We start from the raw sequence: 13,866 nt of genomic DNA, 5'->3' as shown, positions 1-13,866 counted from the left end.
CACTGAGCAGCAATAAACCATGTGTACTATATTATATGGGTTGGTACGATTACAGTCATACCAAATATATATAGAATTTTTTTTATGCTTTACATTGCTACTTTTGCACAATAACAGCACATTTCATGGAAGGAAAAAAAATTCTGACGTCGTTACATTCCAAGAAACATAACTGTTTTATTTTTTCTTATTGATGTAGCACTTTAAAAAAAAAAAATTTTACAAAACAAGTCAAATTTTTTATTAGATCAGTTTTGGGTACATATAAATTATAAATTTTTTGAAAATTCTTTTTAAATAGAGCGGTTCTGCTATTGGTTTTTGCAGTCTCTTTTACGTCATGGCGTTTACAGTCAATACAGATTGTTAGAGTTTACTGAATGTTGTAACATTACAGAACATCAAGGTGTACCAACCACCTCAGGGTGAGGGGTGAAGTTAAAGGAGTTATCCAGGATTAGAAAAACTTAAAAAAACAGCGCCACCTCTGTCCTGTGTGTGGCATTACAACTCCTTTTCTTTCACTTTAATGGAGCTGAGGTGCAATACCACACACAAATTGAGAATAAGTGTGGCACTGTTTCTGAAAGAAAGCAGCTATGGTTTTTTTTTTTCTTTTTTAGCTGAAGAGAACTCCTTGAGGCTGTGTTTACAAAATGCAGTTTTGCAGACTTTTTCTAGAATCAATGCAAAAAAGAAAACAAAAAAAAAGGTGGCATTTGCAGAAAAAAATGTAGCAAAACTGCACTGTGTGAATACAGCCTGAAAGGGACTGCACTGGATTAAAAAAAAGATTTTTATGAAAAAAGTGCCATTCTGGTCTGCAGGTTGTATGTAGCATTGCAGCTCAGCTATATTTACAATAATGGAGCTGAACGACACTATCCAGCACAATTTCTGGATAGTAGTGGCTTTATTTCTGAAACAAAGCTGCTATATATTTGTAATCCTTGACAGTCTCCAGGTTTTAGAGAATGGCCTCCTAAAGAGATGATCATCAAGGTCTTGAAAATCCATCAATGGAAAAAATTGTCTACATCAGGGGGGATTTTCTCACGGTATTGAAACGTCAATGTAAGGTATATTATTACCAGCTATGGTAGTATATACAGTGTATATATATATATATATATATATATATATATATATATATATATATATATTTGAGGAGAAAAAGGAAACATGCTTATATGTGGAAAACAGACTGCAATGTATGGTCTCAATGATGGGTCCTGGCCCTAGGCCAGGCCCTGGATAAACCTCCCCGGGAAAACTCTTTCTCTCTGTCTCTGGAATCAGGGATCCTCACAATCTCAGGAGAGCTCTCTAAACCCCAATATATACTCTTCTGGGGGTCTCTAAGAAGGCTAAGATGACCCTCTAGGATAGGTTAGTGACCTCTAAGGTACCTAGCTCAAGGATTGGTGTAAGTGACATAAATCATCAGGCAGTGGCATTAATAAGATCAATAAGTGCATTATTAACCCTTTGACATACAGTTGTGCTACACCGAATATACATCACAGTGACACCTAGTGGCAGAAAACTGGCAGTACAGGACCTTCACCCAGCGTGTACCTTTAGCAATGGTACCTGAGGACAGGTGTGCAGGAGAAGATCAAGTGGCACACCTGCTCTGGGACACTACAAGTGCATCATTCCATTTTCTCCATACTCTGCCCTTCCATCTCCTTCATCTTCTCAGTAGTAAAGAATCCCTTTGGTCATGCAATATAGACAATCTTTTGAATTTGTAGTATGCTCTAAAGCAAGAGGCAATTGATTCCTGCTAATATAGGTTGTACTGTTTTTTAATGTTTTATATAATTTTTCCCCTTGTAGATTCCTCACATAAAGGTGGGACCAGAAGAAGCCCCCAAGCTACAATATTTACGGTTTGCATCCGTCAGCCTGTACCCAAGTAATGAAGACATAAGTCTTGCCGTGTCACACATACTGAAGTCCTTTCACAACCCTTCCACCAGCCTTATCTGTGCCAAGGCCGAATGTAAGTTAGACCCCTTATATCATGTGTATAATGACACCATGTACTGTAACAATGGGCGCTGGAGGTCACATTGGTTTTCAGGATTCAGATGAAGCTCGAAGGTCTTGAAATGTTGTGAATGTATATATCCCATCAGTCTACCCGGTGAACACTTATTTGGTTGATATATAAATACATGTTTGTGTAGGGATCTGCGCTCCCTTTCAGAGTCTATTACACGGCTCAACGATTGTGCAAAAAAGATAAAAAATAAAATTATATACTGTATATACTGTATATATATATATATATATATATATATATATATATATATATAGTTAACAATGTCCGCGCAGCCCTTGCTGCATATGTAGAAAACAATATAGCAATACTTACCTCTCCACACTCCCCAGTGTCCCTCTGGCTTCTCCCCACTTAACACAGCCGCCGCTGCCACTTCTGACACGGCTCTGATTGTGCCACGGGCAGTCATTGGCTGAGCAGCCTGTCACTTCAGAGACTGCTTCAGAAGTGTGGGGGCTGCAGTGAGCACGGAAAAGCCAGGATACTGGGGAGCGTGGAGAGGTAAGTATAGCTTTATTATTTTCTTGTAAAGCTATTATTTGAGAGTAATACTTGATAATATTTTTTCATATGGTACCTTAGTTTCTGTTACTGAATTATGTATACAGCGTACTCAAGTGTTTAGGACAACAAGTGAGTACATGTCGACCTGTCTTATAACGATGTACCTTAGGATTTAGGCCTCTAGTATCTCACTAATTGACGACTTATGAATATTTGATCCACGGGAAGAACTGACCTCGGCTTGTAAAATCAGACAAATCCGAGCACATCTCATTAGGGAGGTCTGCTCATAGTCCAGGCATACAGTTTACATTAATACCTAAGGTGGAAGAGTCAATTAAGTGACTGTAAGTATTGAATATTGTAAGTATTGTGACTGCCAGTATTGAAAATTACTTAAGGCCGGCTTTGGATAGACAGGCAATTGTAACTATTGAAATGTCTATAATCACGTCTATATTCTCGATAATTGAGTCCGAAGCTTGTTGAGTTACCTATTGTTGAGTTCTGGTTGCCACCTTAGGTCGTGACTAGAGAGATTGCATTAAGCCAAGTCTGTACCTCCTTATAGAAGAATGATAAAAAAAAAAAAGTTATCCACACATCCTTGTCTCCTTGTGTTATACATCAAATATATCAGGCTTCATACCATGTAGAGTTTTTGTATTCTTAGAATTATTTACATTTTCATATGTAAGTCTATCTAATATCCCAAATGTCTAATAGCACCTAGAAAGTCCTGTTAATACTGGATTAAAGTAATTTAAATATATATATATATATATATATATATATATATATATATATATATATATATATATGGCATACACAGGAGGGAATAGGAATGCAGCATCACCAAACTACACAGTTTGTAGTCTGTCACCATAGAAATGCATAGCTGTAAATAAATAAATAAATTATATATATATATATATATATATATATATAACTATATATAATTTAGGTGGTTAGGCAGTGTATTATAAGGGCACTATATTGCATTCTCATTTAGGCCCTATACAGCATAGGGCTATGTTCACACTGCGTATGTTTCTGGCCGTAGTGCGAACCGCGAATATACGCACGTAGTTTTGAGGTTGATGCGTTCGCTAGAAAGTATATGATATACGCTTGCACAATGCACACTACGTATGAGCTTACGGCCGAATCGTATACAGCGCCGTGAAAAATGAACAAGACCATTGTTTGAGGACGGAAATGTTGAAACTCACGGCCGTGGATTTCCATGCGGTCCCGTACGGAGTACTTATTTCAGCCAAATTGAACTTGATTTTTCGATCCAAAAGGTTCTGTGTGGTTTACGGGGCTGGGCGAAGATTTCCAAGTAAATGACCTGCCTTAGATCGCTTCGAAACAAGCTAGGGAAGCATAACTGTACTACGGGCGTATGTTCGCGGTTCGTACGCATCCGGCCGCATGTCTACTTTTCCCACACCCGTAGTTTCAGCCGCACATGTACGGCGGCGTATGAAATGCGGCCGGACTCATACGCAGTGTGAACATAGCCTAGTACTGTTATTAGTACTAGTAAGGTACCCTCTATATACCATGAGCCAATCCTGTGGGATACACATACATTTGTTATGTATATACAAGTGTGTATCTAGATGGTTTCACATGATTAATCAATGTACAGTGATCCCTCAACTTACAGTGCCTCCTGATACAATATTTTCAACATACAATGTTCCTTTCTGGACCATCGTAACTTGAGACCAGACTCAACATACAATGCTACAGGCAGTCAGGATCTGCGGAACATGTAAAAAAGTAGAGGATCGACCAAAGAAAGTGGCCATTTTATTGATAAAATCCCAGTGTTACTGAAGTGCATGCTCTCTACTAGTGTTTCTCTACAGTACAGTGTGATACTACATGTCCTGTACTGCTGTGTGTGTCTAGTATCTCCTATCTACAGTACAGTGTGATACTACATGTCCTGTACTGCTGTGTGTGTCTAGTATCTTCTCTCTACAGTATAGTGTGATACTACATGTCCTGTACTGCGGTGTGTTTCTAGTATCTCCTCTCTATAATACAGTGTGATACTACATGTCCTGTACTGCTGTGTGTCTAGTATCTTCTCTCTACAGTACAGTGTGATACTACATGTCCTGTACTGCTGTGTGTGTCTAGTATCTCCTCTCTACGGTATAGTGTGATACTACATGTCCTGTACTGCTGTGTGTTTCTAGTATCTGCTCTCTATAGTACAGTGTGATACTACATGTCCTGTACTGCTGTGTGCTCTCTACAGTATAGTGTGATACTACATGTTCTGTACTGCTGTGTGTGTAGTATCTCCTCTCTATAGTACAGTGATACTACATGTCCTGTACTGCTATGTGTTTCTAGTATCTCCTTCTTATAGTACAGTGATACTACATGTCCTGTACTGCTATGTGTTTCTAGTATCTCCTTCTTATAGTACAGTGTGATACTACATGTCCTGTACTGCGGTGTGTTTCTAGTATCTCCTCTCTATAGTACAGTGTGATACTACATGTCCTGTACTGCTATGTGTTTCTAGTATCTCCTCTCTATAGTACAGTGTGATACTACATGGCCTGTACTGCTGTGTGTGTCTAGTATCTCCTCTGTATAGTACAGTGTGATACTACATGTCCTGTACTGCTATGTGTTTCTAGTATCTCCTTTCTATAGTACAGTGTGATACTACATGTCCTGTACTGCTGTGTGTTTCTAGTATCTCCTTTCTATAGTACAGTGTGATACTACATGTCCTGTACTGCTGTGTGTTTCTAGTATCTGCTCTCTACAGTATAGTGTGATACTACATGTTCTGTACTGCTGTGTGTGTAGTATCTCCTCTCTATAGTACAGTGATACTACATGTCCTGTACTGCTATGTGTTTCTAGTATCTCCTTCTTATAGTACAGTGATACTACATGTCCTGTACTGCTATGTGTTTCTAGTATCTCCTTCTTATAGTACAGTGTGATACTACATGTCCTGTACTGCGGTGTGTTTCTAGTATCTCCTCTCTATAGTACAGTGTGATACTACATGTCCTGTACTGCTATGTGTTTCTAGTATCTCATCTCTATAGTACAGTGTGATACTACACGTCCTGTACTGCTGTGTGTTTCTAGTATCTCCTTTCTATAGTACAGTGTGATACTACATGTCCTGTACTGCTATTTACCTGGGCCAGGATGAGCTGCTTGTTTGGGCACCAGGTGAGGGCGGCTTCATGTTACAGTACTTTTCTGTGTGATCTCTACAGGGCCCTGAAAACACTCCAGTCTGCTACATAAAAAGTAGCTTACAGTCTCCAGATGCTCTTTCTGACTTGTATATAAGGATTTGCGTTATCCGTATTAGTCAGCTGCCTATTTTCCTATACATTTCCATTTTTTCTCATTTCGGGATGGCATCTTGGGAGCTTCAGAACCAATTACCAGTTTTCCATAGAGTTTTGGTCTTAACATACAATGGTCTCAACATACAATGGTTGTCCTGGAACCAATTAATATTGTATGTTGAGGGACCCCTGGTACTGACAATATAATGGGTTCCACTGACTGTATTTGTGGATAGTCAAACCTTTCTTCCATACAATGTTGTGAGGACATAGTTGTCCTCAGAGTATTCACTATAGTCTCATAAATCATCGCCATGAGAACCAGGCACACCTTAAAGGAAATATCTCAAGAATTATCCTTTATTTACAGGATAGGGGATAGTGGCCTGATATTTAGGGGTCCAACGTATGATCATGAGAGTGGAGGTCAATAGTCACTGGGGTGAATGAAGCATCAGAGCACAGGCTCACCCATGGCTCCATTTATTAGGCAGGTTAAAGGGTACCTGTCGTGATGTTTCTTCACCCAATTGGCGTTTAGTCACTACTGCCACTGGAAGTTTGGGTAACTTTGCAATTGCCTTTGCCTGGTCAGTTCTATGCATGAGCCCTAGTGGGGGCTCATTCACTGAATGCGCTGGGGGAGGGCGTATCTATAATTACCAGTTAGAGACAGGTACCCTTTAACATTTAAAAGGAATTTATCTTTCTAGCATACCCTACAAAGAGCCACATAGTGCCATTAATAAAGTGCTTAATTTTAATCAATGTACTGTTATAACGTCGCTTGGTGCACCGATGTGGATCTCTACTCCTTGGTGCACTATTATGGCCACACCCCTAATTAATATGGAGGCCACCCCTCTCCAGTAACAGTTGCTGTCTAGGCGGAGTGGCTCCGTACTCCATTAGGGGTGTGGTAAGAGGAGCAGGTGGGCAGCTGTATCAATGCTAAAGGATAGCAAGTTACTAAGAACAACTCACCAGAGCACCATACACAGGCACCATCTGCTCCTGTGGAATGTATATTATAAGGATCTATCAGCAGGTAAGGTAAACTCTACCTGCTGAAGACTCCCTTTAATTTTGGGATAATCCCTTTGAAGGGGTTGTGTAGTTTAGTAAATCATTTTCCATATACCCTATGAGGGAATTCAAGTTAAACTAGGGCGGTGGGGGGTGGAGTACTCATTCAGGACCCTCATCTCTTGGCCAGGGCAGAGACAAATAACAAATAAGGTTTCTTGCTCTAGAGCCGAGGTGTCAAACTCAGATACATAGTGGGCCAAAATTGAAAAATTGGACAAAAATTGAGGGTCAACCATGATATTTATTAAAGAGCATGCAGAGGGGAGTGCAGCCTTCCCAATAGTGTCGCACATAGCCAGCCAGCCAGTCAGTCTCCAATAGTGCCCCATATAGTAGTCAGCCTCCAATAGTGCCCTGTATAGTAGTCAGCATCTGATAGTGCCCCTTATAGTAGTAAACCCTCCAACAGAGCCCCATATAGTAGTAAACCCTCCAATAGTGCCCCATATAGTAGTAAACCCTCCAATAGTGCCCCATGTAGTAGTAAACCCTCCAATAGTGGCCCATATAGTAGTAAACCCTCCAATAGTGCCCCATATAGTAGTAAACCCTCTAATAGTGCCCCATATAGTAGTAAACCCTCTAATAGTGCCCCATGTACTAATCAGCACTCCCAATAGTGCTCCATATGATAGTCAGCCTTCACAATCGTGCTCCACATAGTAGCCAGCCCTCACAATATTGCTCCACATAGTAGCCAGCCCCCACAATAGTGCTCCACATAGTAGCCAGCCCCAACAGTAGTTCCCCCTATAGTTGTTAATTACTTCCCCCACCAGGAGATTGGGTTAGACCTTGGGCAGGACCTGTGTGGTGAGGTCTCTATGCTGCCTGCATGTAACTCACTCACTTCTAGTCCACAGTCTTAAAAAAAGGTGGTCTGAGCGGCCCATCGGACTACCCATATTATAATCCTCCGTGACATTGGATGGCCAGTTCAAGGAAATCAATTGATGTCCTCAGCGGGCCAAAAATAATGACACTGCGGGCGGGACTTTAGCATGCCTGCTCTAGAGGACCATTCCTCTCCTGCATTACAAAAATCCATCAGCTTGGATGGGGACTGTGCAATACCTTATTTCTCCTGTGGTGGCGCTGCAGGGGAATGATATGCCACTAGTTTTCCCCACAGTTAAGGAATTTTGCATTCAGAAACACCTTTTAATGCCCGAAATAGAAACGGAGAATGACTTCCTTGCTATCTCGGCTTTTGCATTCTTGTAGATAAAAGTTGTGTAGTACTTCAAGTGTGATTTTATTTGCCTTTTTCTCAAGACACAGCAGCTGAAATGAAATCTGTGAAATTCGTTGAACATGTCTTATTTTCTTAACCTCATAACCTCAGTAGCTATGAAATGCTGACTTACGTTAAGCATGAGCGGAATAATCTCAGTTGACAGCGCGAGTGTTTTTTTCATAGTCTTTATGGACACTGAAGTAAATCCAAGGATTTTACAGAACAAGCCAAGCCACGCCAATTGCTATTAAAGCCAATGCATGACCAAGATAAGTAGAAAGATTGAGATTTAAAGTGAATGTGGCCGACCTAGTGCTGCCATCGGCCCTAATGGAAATACAGTCATTCATACAATATGCCAATGGTAGGAGCTCCCAGTCTTTTACGGCAAGACAATGGAGTGGGGTTATGTGTTACCTTGGCTAGTATTTAAGGACTCTTTTATGTTTCCTACATGGAAACCTATTTTGTTCCAAGAAATTTCCCACAGGGGCCTTTAAAAATTCTGTCAGAAGCTTCTTGGCAACAGACTGCATGCCGCCACATTGGTAGTAAGGAGATATTAACATTGTCACGTTGGAGTCTGTTGCCAAGAAGCCTCAGACGGAATTCAGAATTTCGAATGTCATGTCATACAAGGTTTTTTTTTTGTTTTTTTTAGAGTTTTGGAATTTTTTTTGTTTTATTCATTCCACAGGTAACGTTAAAGCAGTTCTCTCATCTAAGTCATCCTAAAAAACACAGGCAGCCATAACATGAAAACCACTGGCAGGTAAAGCCGCTGGAGTTCTAATGTGTCTTGCAGTAAGATATTGCATTTCTTTACTATTATTTTTTTGTATATTTCATTTGCACATCCCTTAAAGGTGAAACGGGCACCTTGCCGCTCTACCGAGCAGGGGGCACCTGGTTAAATGCTCAAGTCTTCTGTTGTTTTTAATGGGGTTCGTTATTCAAGTAATGAGCACTTTAGTGTTGCGTAAGTCAAAATGCGCCCCTGGCAGATTCTCCACGTCAGCCATATCGCTCGCCTGATGGGCGCTGTGGTAAGGGAGGGAGGAGGCATGGCCTCTCCCTGCACCTCTTTTATTAAGGTTTAGGGCTGGAAATAGGTGTAAACCAGCCAAAAATTTACACCTGCTCAGGGGCAGGTGTAAATTTTTGCACAGTTTCTGTGGCAAGGGTAATTGGGGGCGAGGCCTAATTTAAGACCCGTCTTAATAAATGTCCCCCTTGGTGCCTATTGTCTATGATATGGTTGGGAAAAATTGGGTAACTTAGCCTTCTATCAGAGGTGTACATTGGAAGGGCTACCAACTTATATCTTCAGTGAAAGGTTACAAAGCATCTCACTGTATAGGCATACAGGGGGATACTGTATGTTGCAGATGATGTAACTGTCCATATGTGTAATGTTACCCTAGATAGCTAGTCCTTGTATAGTAACTTACAGTATAGTAGTCCATGATGTTCAACAGCTATCAGTATAGTAGTCCATGTCTATGGCAGCCTTCTCTTACCTTCCTAGGATTCTTGCAGGGTGGTAGTACTGCTGACTGCGGCCTGGTGCACGTTTAATGTAAAATGTGTATCGGTTTGATGTAAATACACAGAACAAGACTGGTTGTACATGATCAAGTCCCAGGTTGAATGCAGATTTCATAACCAGTACTAACAGATGCGACATTCTCACGTGAAACCAGCTTAAAGTGAATGTACCAGCAAGATTTATACATCAGTAGGCTGGTGCCGGCACCAGGACTTTTTTTGAACGGCCGCCGGTTCCTGCGCACATCACTGGTCTATTCCTGGGCACCATCCCAGCATGAAGCATGGGGGGTGGGCCCACCGGCCCCCAATGTGACAAACCCCCTCCCCTCTGTGACAAGGCTCTATTAGAATCAGTGGAGCTGTGTCACAGAGGGGAGGTGAGATCTTCACACTGGGGTACGGTGCCGTTCTGTTCATGTTAAATTTTAAAAAAGCAATGTACTTAGGGTCCTATTACACAGAGCGATTTTTAGCGGTTAATGACTAACGATAAACGATCGCAAACGAGATTGTTTATCGTTAACCTGAAATCGTTCACCATATTACACAGAACGATAGTCGTTTGTTACGATCATTACCACGATCGTTATTGCGATCGTTACTATGATCGTTTATTCCTTCTGATCTCAGCAAAACAATGAACAATGCACAATTACACTGAACGATTAGTGAACAAATGCGGAACTAGAGCGAATGTGGGATTACAGCGAACGATTAACGATGATTTTAGGTTCAGATCTAAATCAACGATCAACGATACACGAACAATTTTTTCGATCATTGCCTGCAATTACACAGAATGATTATCAGTTAAATTTGAACGCTATAACGATTTTTCGCCAGTAATCGCCCTGTGTAATAGGGCCCTTAGTGATACAATCCCTTTAAGTTATTATCACTGCTGAGCAACAGAAGATTGCAGCAAGATTGCAGGGTCTGTACAAGGCACGATGAATTATGTGGCCGGACCCCTTGAACAATACAGTGGCCATTAACATACATTGATATCGGTACAATAACGATAAATTTTACTGTCAAAAATTTTTAAAAATCCAATCTGCTGATGAGCAAGCATTTTCCTGCCTGTTGGGTGATCGCTGGCACACAGGCCGATATGGGCCAAAAGCGTCTCTAGGAATGCTCATTGCTGATAATCAGCCCGTGTAAAAGGGACTGTAAGACGTAGGAGAATACGGCTCATGTTATCTTGATAGTTGATAAAACTGAAGCTTTTACTTGAATCCGTTAAAAGGACAAAGTTAAAAACTAACACCCTGCAGGTACAGAACTCGCTGATCAACCATATACCTGCAGGGTGTTTGTTCTTAACGTTGTCCTTTTTAATGGATTAAAGTAAAAGCTTCAGTTTTATCAACTAAGAGGATAAGACGAGCCGGGTTCTTCTATCCAGTAACTGTGAGCAGTGGTTACTGCCTGATAGACGTGCTCGAAGGGAAGACAACCAGTGAACTGGCAATGGGGTCATGGATGCCCAAGGCTTAATAATGTGCATGTGGAGCAGACTAATTCATTAGATCTGATCCCACGGAGGGGGTTACTGTAGGTTACTGCTTGGTATGAATGGAAGGCGTCAGATCACATTGGGCTTTGCAGCTTGCTGTGTAACAGCCCTTATATTACCATCAAAACTCAACCATGGAGTAATGTAAGGTATGTGATCAATGATGCCTACCTGGGGAAGGATGGCACCAGGATGGCGAATGGGAAAAAAGACAAGGAGGTGGAGGCAGTGTGATGCTCTGGTCAATGTTCTGCTGGAAATCCTTGATTCTTTCAGCAGGATAACGCCCTGACCAAACTGCAGACATTGTTCTAGGTTGTGGAACATGGCAAAGAGTTCAAGGTGCCGACTTGGCCTCCAAATTCTTACTTCTAGACCATCCACCTTTTCATTTCTAGCATCTGATATGCACAAATGTACAGTTCTAAAAAGAAGTCATTGGAGAGTATTGGGGTCCACTTTAGTTAGGACAAATGGCGCCCTTGAGGTTGGCATCACTGACTATGCAACTGCAATATTTTGGCTGACAGTTATCTCTCCTGTCCTCCCCATACACATGGGCGTTCATCATAGCCAAACATTTGTGTGTTCTGTATGGAGAGGCGTAAACCACTGCCAAATTGCTCTGGCTGCTAGTACTGAGCAGAGAGGCTGAACTGTTTGGGTTCGGCAACGTTCTCCAATCCCAATGCTTGGTATTTGACTCCCCGCAGATGGAGCCCTAAAAAGTCCTGAAAAACTTGTTTTCCAGGACTTCCTAGGGCAGCAGCCAACCCCTGCAGCTGCGGGGAGTCAAATACCGAGCTATCGGGTTCAAACAGTGTTGCCGAACTCGAACACTTCTGCCTCTCCGCTCAACACTGGCTGCCATATACCTTAGACAATTGGTCGAACCCGCAAAGTCAGCAGATCCGTTCAAGTACAGTCTAAGATTTACGGGCACTTTAAGGAAGTGTAACATTCCTTTACGACAATGGAGTTACGTTGTGTAAAAAAAAAAAACTCTAATGTTGCCAGTACCAACCAATCAAGTCTCATTTACTTGATGTTCTGGCCTACAGGCCATTGGTTGGTTGCTATAAACAATTTCTCCATTCCCATTTGCATTGTTTGTTTTAAATATGTGGCTTTGTGCTATTCTAACATTTACATGGTGAGTTTTAACCTACATTTTGGGCCCCGGTAGGAACTGCTCCTTTTGTATTGTATAAAACCCCTCCATTCTCTCAGCAGTTGAGAGCTGAGGAAGTGCTCCCGCTGCAAACCGCGTGTGCTACGTGTCAAGTGAAATTTAAGTCAGATGCTAAGAATGAAATTAAAATAGAACAGTGATGTTATACCGAGGCGGCCTGTTATGTGCACATTGCCTCTTTCTTCTCTACCCGCACCCATACTTCTTATTCAGTCTAATACATCTTTCTTTGCAACATCTATTGATTCATGTAAATTGTATTGCTATATTCAGCATAGAATCGTATTGTTTATGGTCTGAGAGTCTTTTTATTGTTTTTGGGAAGAATCTAGAGAAGCGCTCAGTGCTGATGGTATACAAAGAAGATGTGGATTATTTCGTAGCATTAACCCGTTACTACAGCTCTGTTCAAATTAGCATTGTGATTTTTGAATACAATGGATCTTTTATGATCTGGTATAGTATAGCTAAGCAAATCCGCTCTACTTTAAAATGAAGGAAGTGATCTCATACTGGTCAAACCAGCATGTCCTCCAAAATCCTTATCTGTAGACAGCTTTTTCAGGGTTCTTGCCCCTAAGGCCTGGACTGACAATCTGGCAGACCGGGCAAATGCCCAGTGGGCCGCTCAGATGGCCAGTCAGTGGGCCGCCTGTCATGCTGCCTGGAGTGGGCTGGGCTGGGCCAGGGGTCATAGGCCTAGGGCCGGACTGGGACTGAAAACAAGCCCACATGCTACTCATCAGTACACAGCAGAGTGCTTTTTGGCTACTCTGTACTAAAATGGATCAAGAACCTAAAAACAGTTGTAAATATATTATATTCGACTCTTTCTATTGCAGGAGACTCTGACCTTGAAACAGCTGTCTATAGATAATCTTCTTACCACTAACTCTACATTAGTTAGTACCTCCCTGTCCACCTCAATTATAGCATGGTTATATAGTTGATATGGTTGAAAAAATGCATAGGTCCATCAAGTGTAACCTATAAAATCCTACTGATTGCTTCTCCAACCCTGGTGGAAGCCAAGAACAAGTTATGTTCGGTGAAGGGAGGTTATCAATCATGGGCCCTTTCAGTGGCCTTCTGGCTTGGAGGGGATAGGAATTATTGGTAGGGCCCCATATTTTAAAGAGAGAACTGCAAGAGACTGCCTCCTTGTGCACTTTTTGGGTGATTGAACACATATTTGTATAATCCAACTAAGTTTATCTCTTTATGATAGATCCTTTATGTTGTGTTATGATTGTTTTAATGGATCCCAACTGATGCCATTGGCCAGGGTCTATAGGGTTAACGCAATATGCTGCAAGTACCAGACACTGCATGGAAGAGCCAGAAGACTAATGG

General features: G+C 41.4%; 1 protein-coding gene across 1 annotated transcript in view; it reads left to right on the top strand.

Annotated features, from left to right (window-relative positions):
- GRIK5 (glutamate ionotropic receptor kainate type subunit 5) overlaps positions 1-13,866 on the top strand; it is a 137,269-nt gene that overhangs the window by 62,055 nt on the left and 61,348 nt on the right. Inside the window, exon 4 of the mRNA XM_069948870.1 lies at positions 1,843-2,008. Within this exon, the coding sequence (XP_069804971.1) occupies positions 1,843-2,008 (166 nt within the window). The remainder of the gene's footprint in view (positions 1-1,842; positions 2,009-13,866) is intronic.

Source organism: Dendropsophus ebraccatus, chromosome 12, assembly GCF_027789765.1.
Source record: "Dendropsophus ebraccatus isolate aDenEbr1 chromosome 12, aDenEbr1.pat, whole genome shotgun sequence".
Taxonomy (NCBI): Eukaryota; Metazoa; Chordata; class Amphibia; order Anura; family Hylidae; genus Dendropsophus; species Dendropsophus ebraccatus.
The sequence above is the reverse complement of the archived record's forward strand: the minus strand, read 5'-3'. Positions and strand labels throughout refer to the sequence as shown.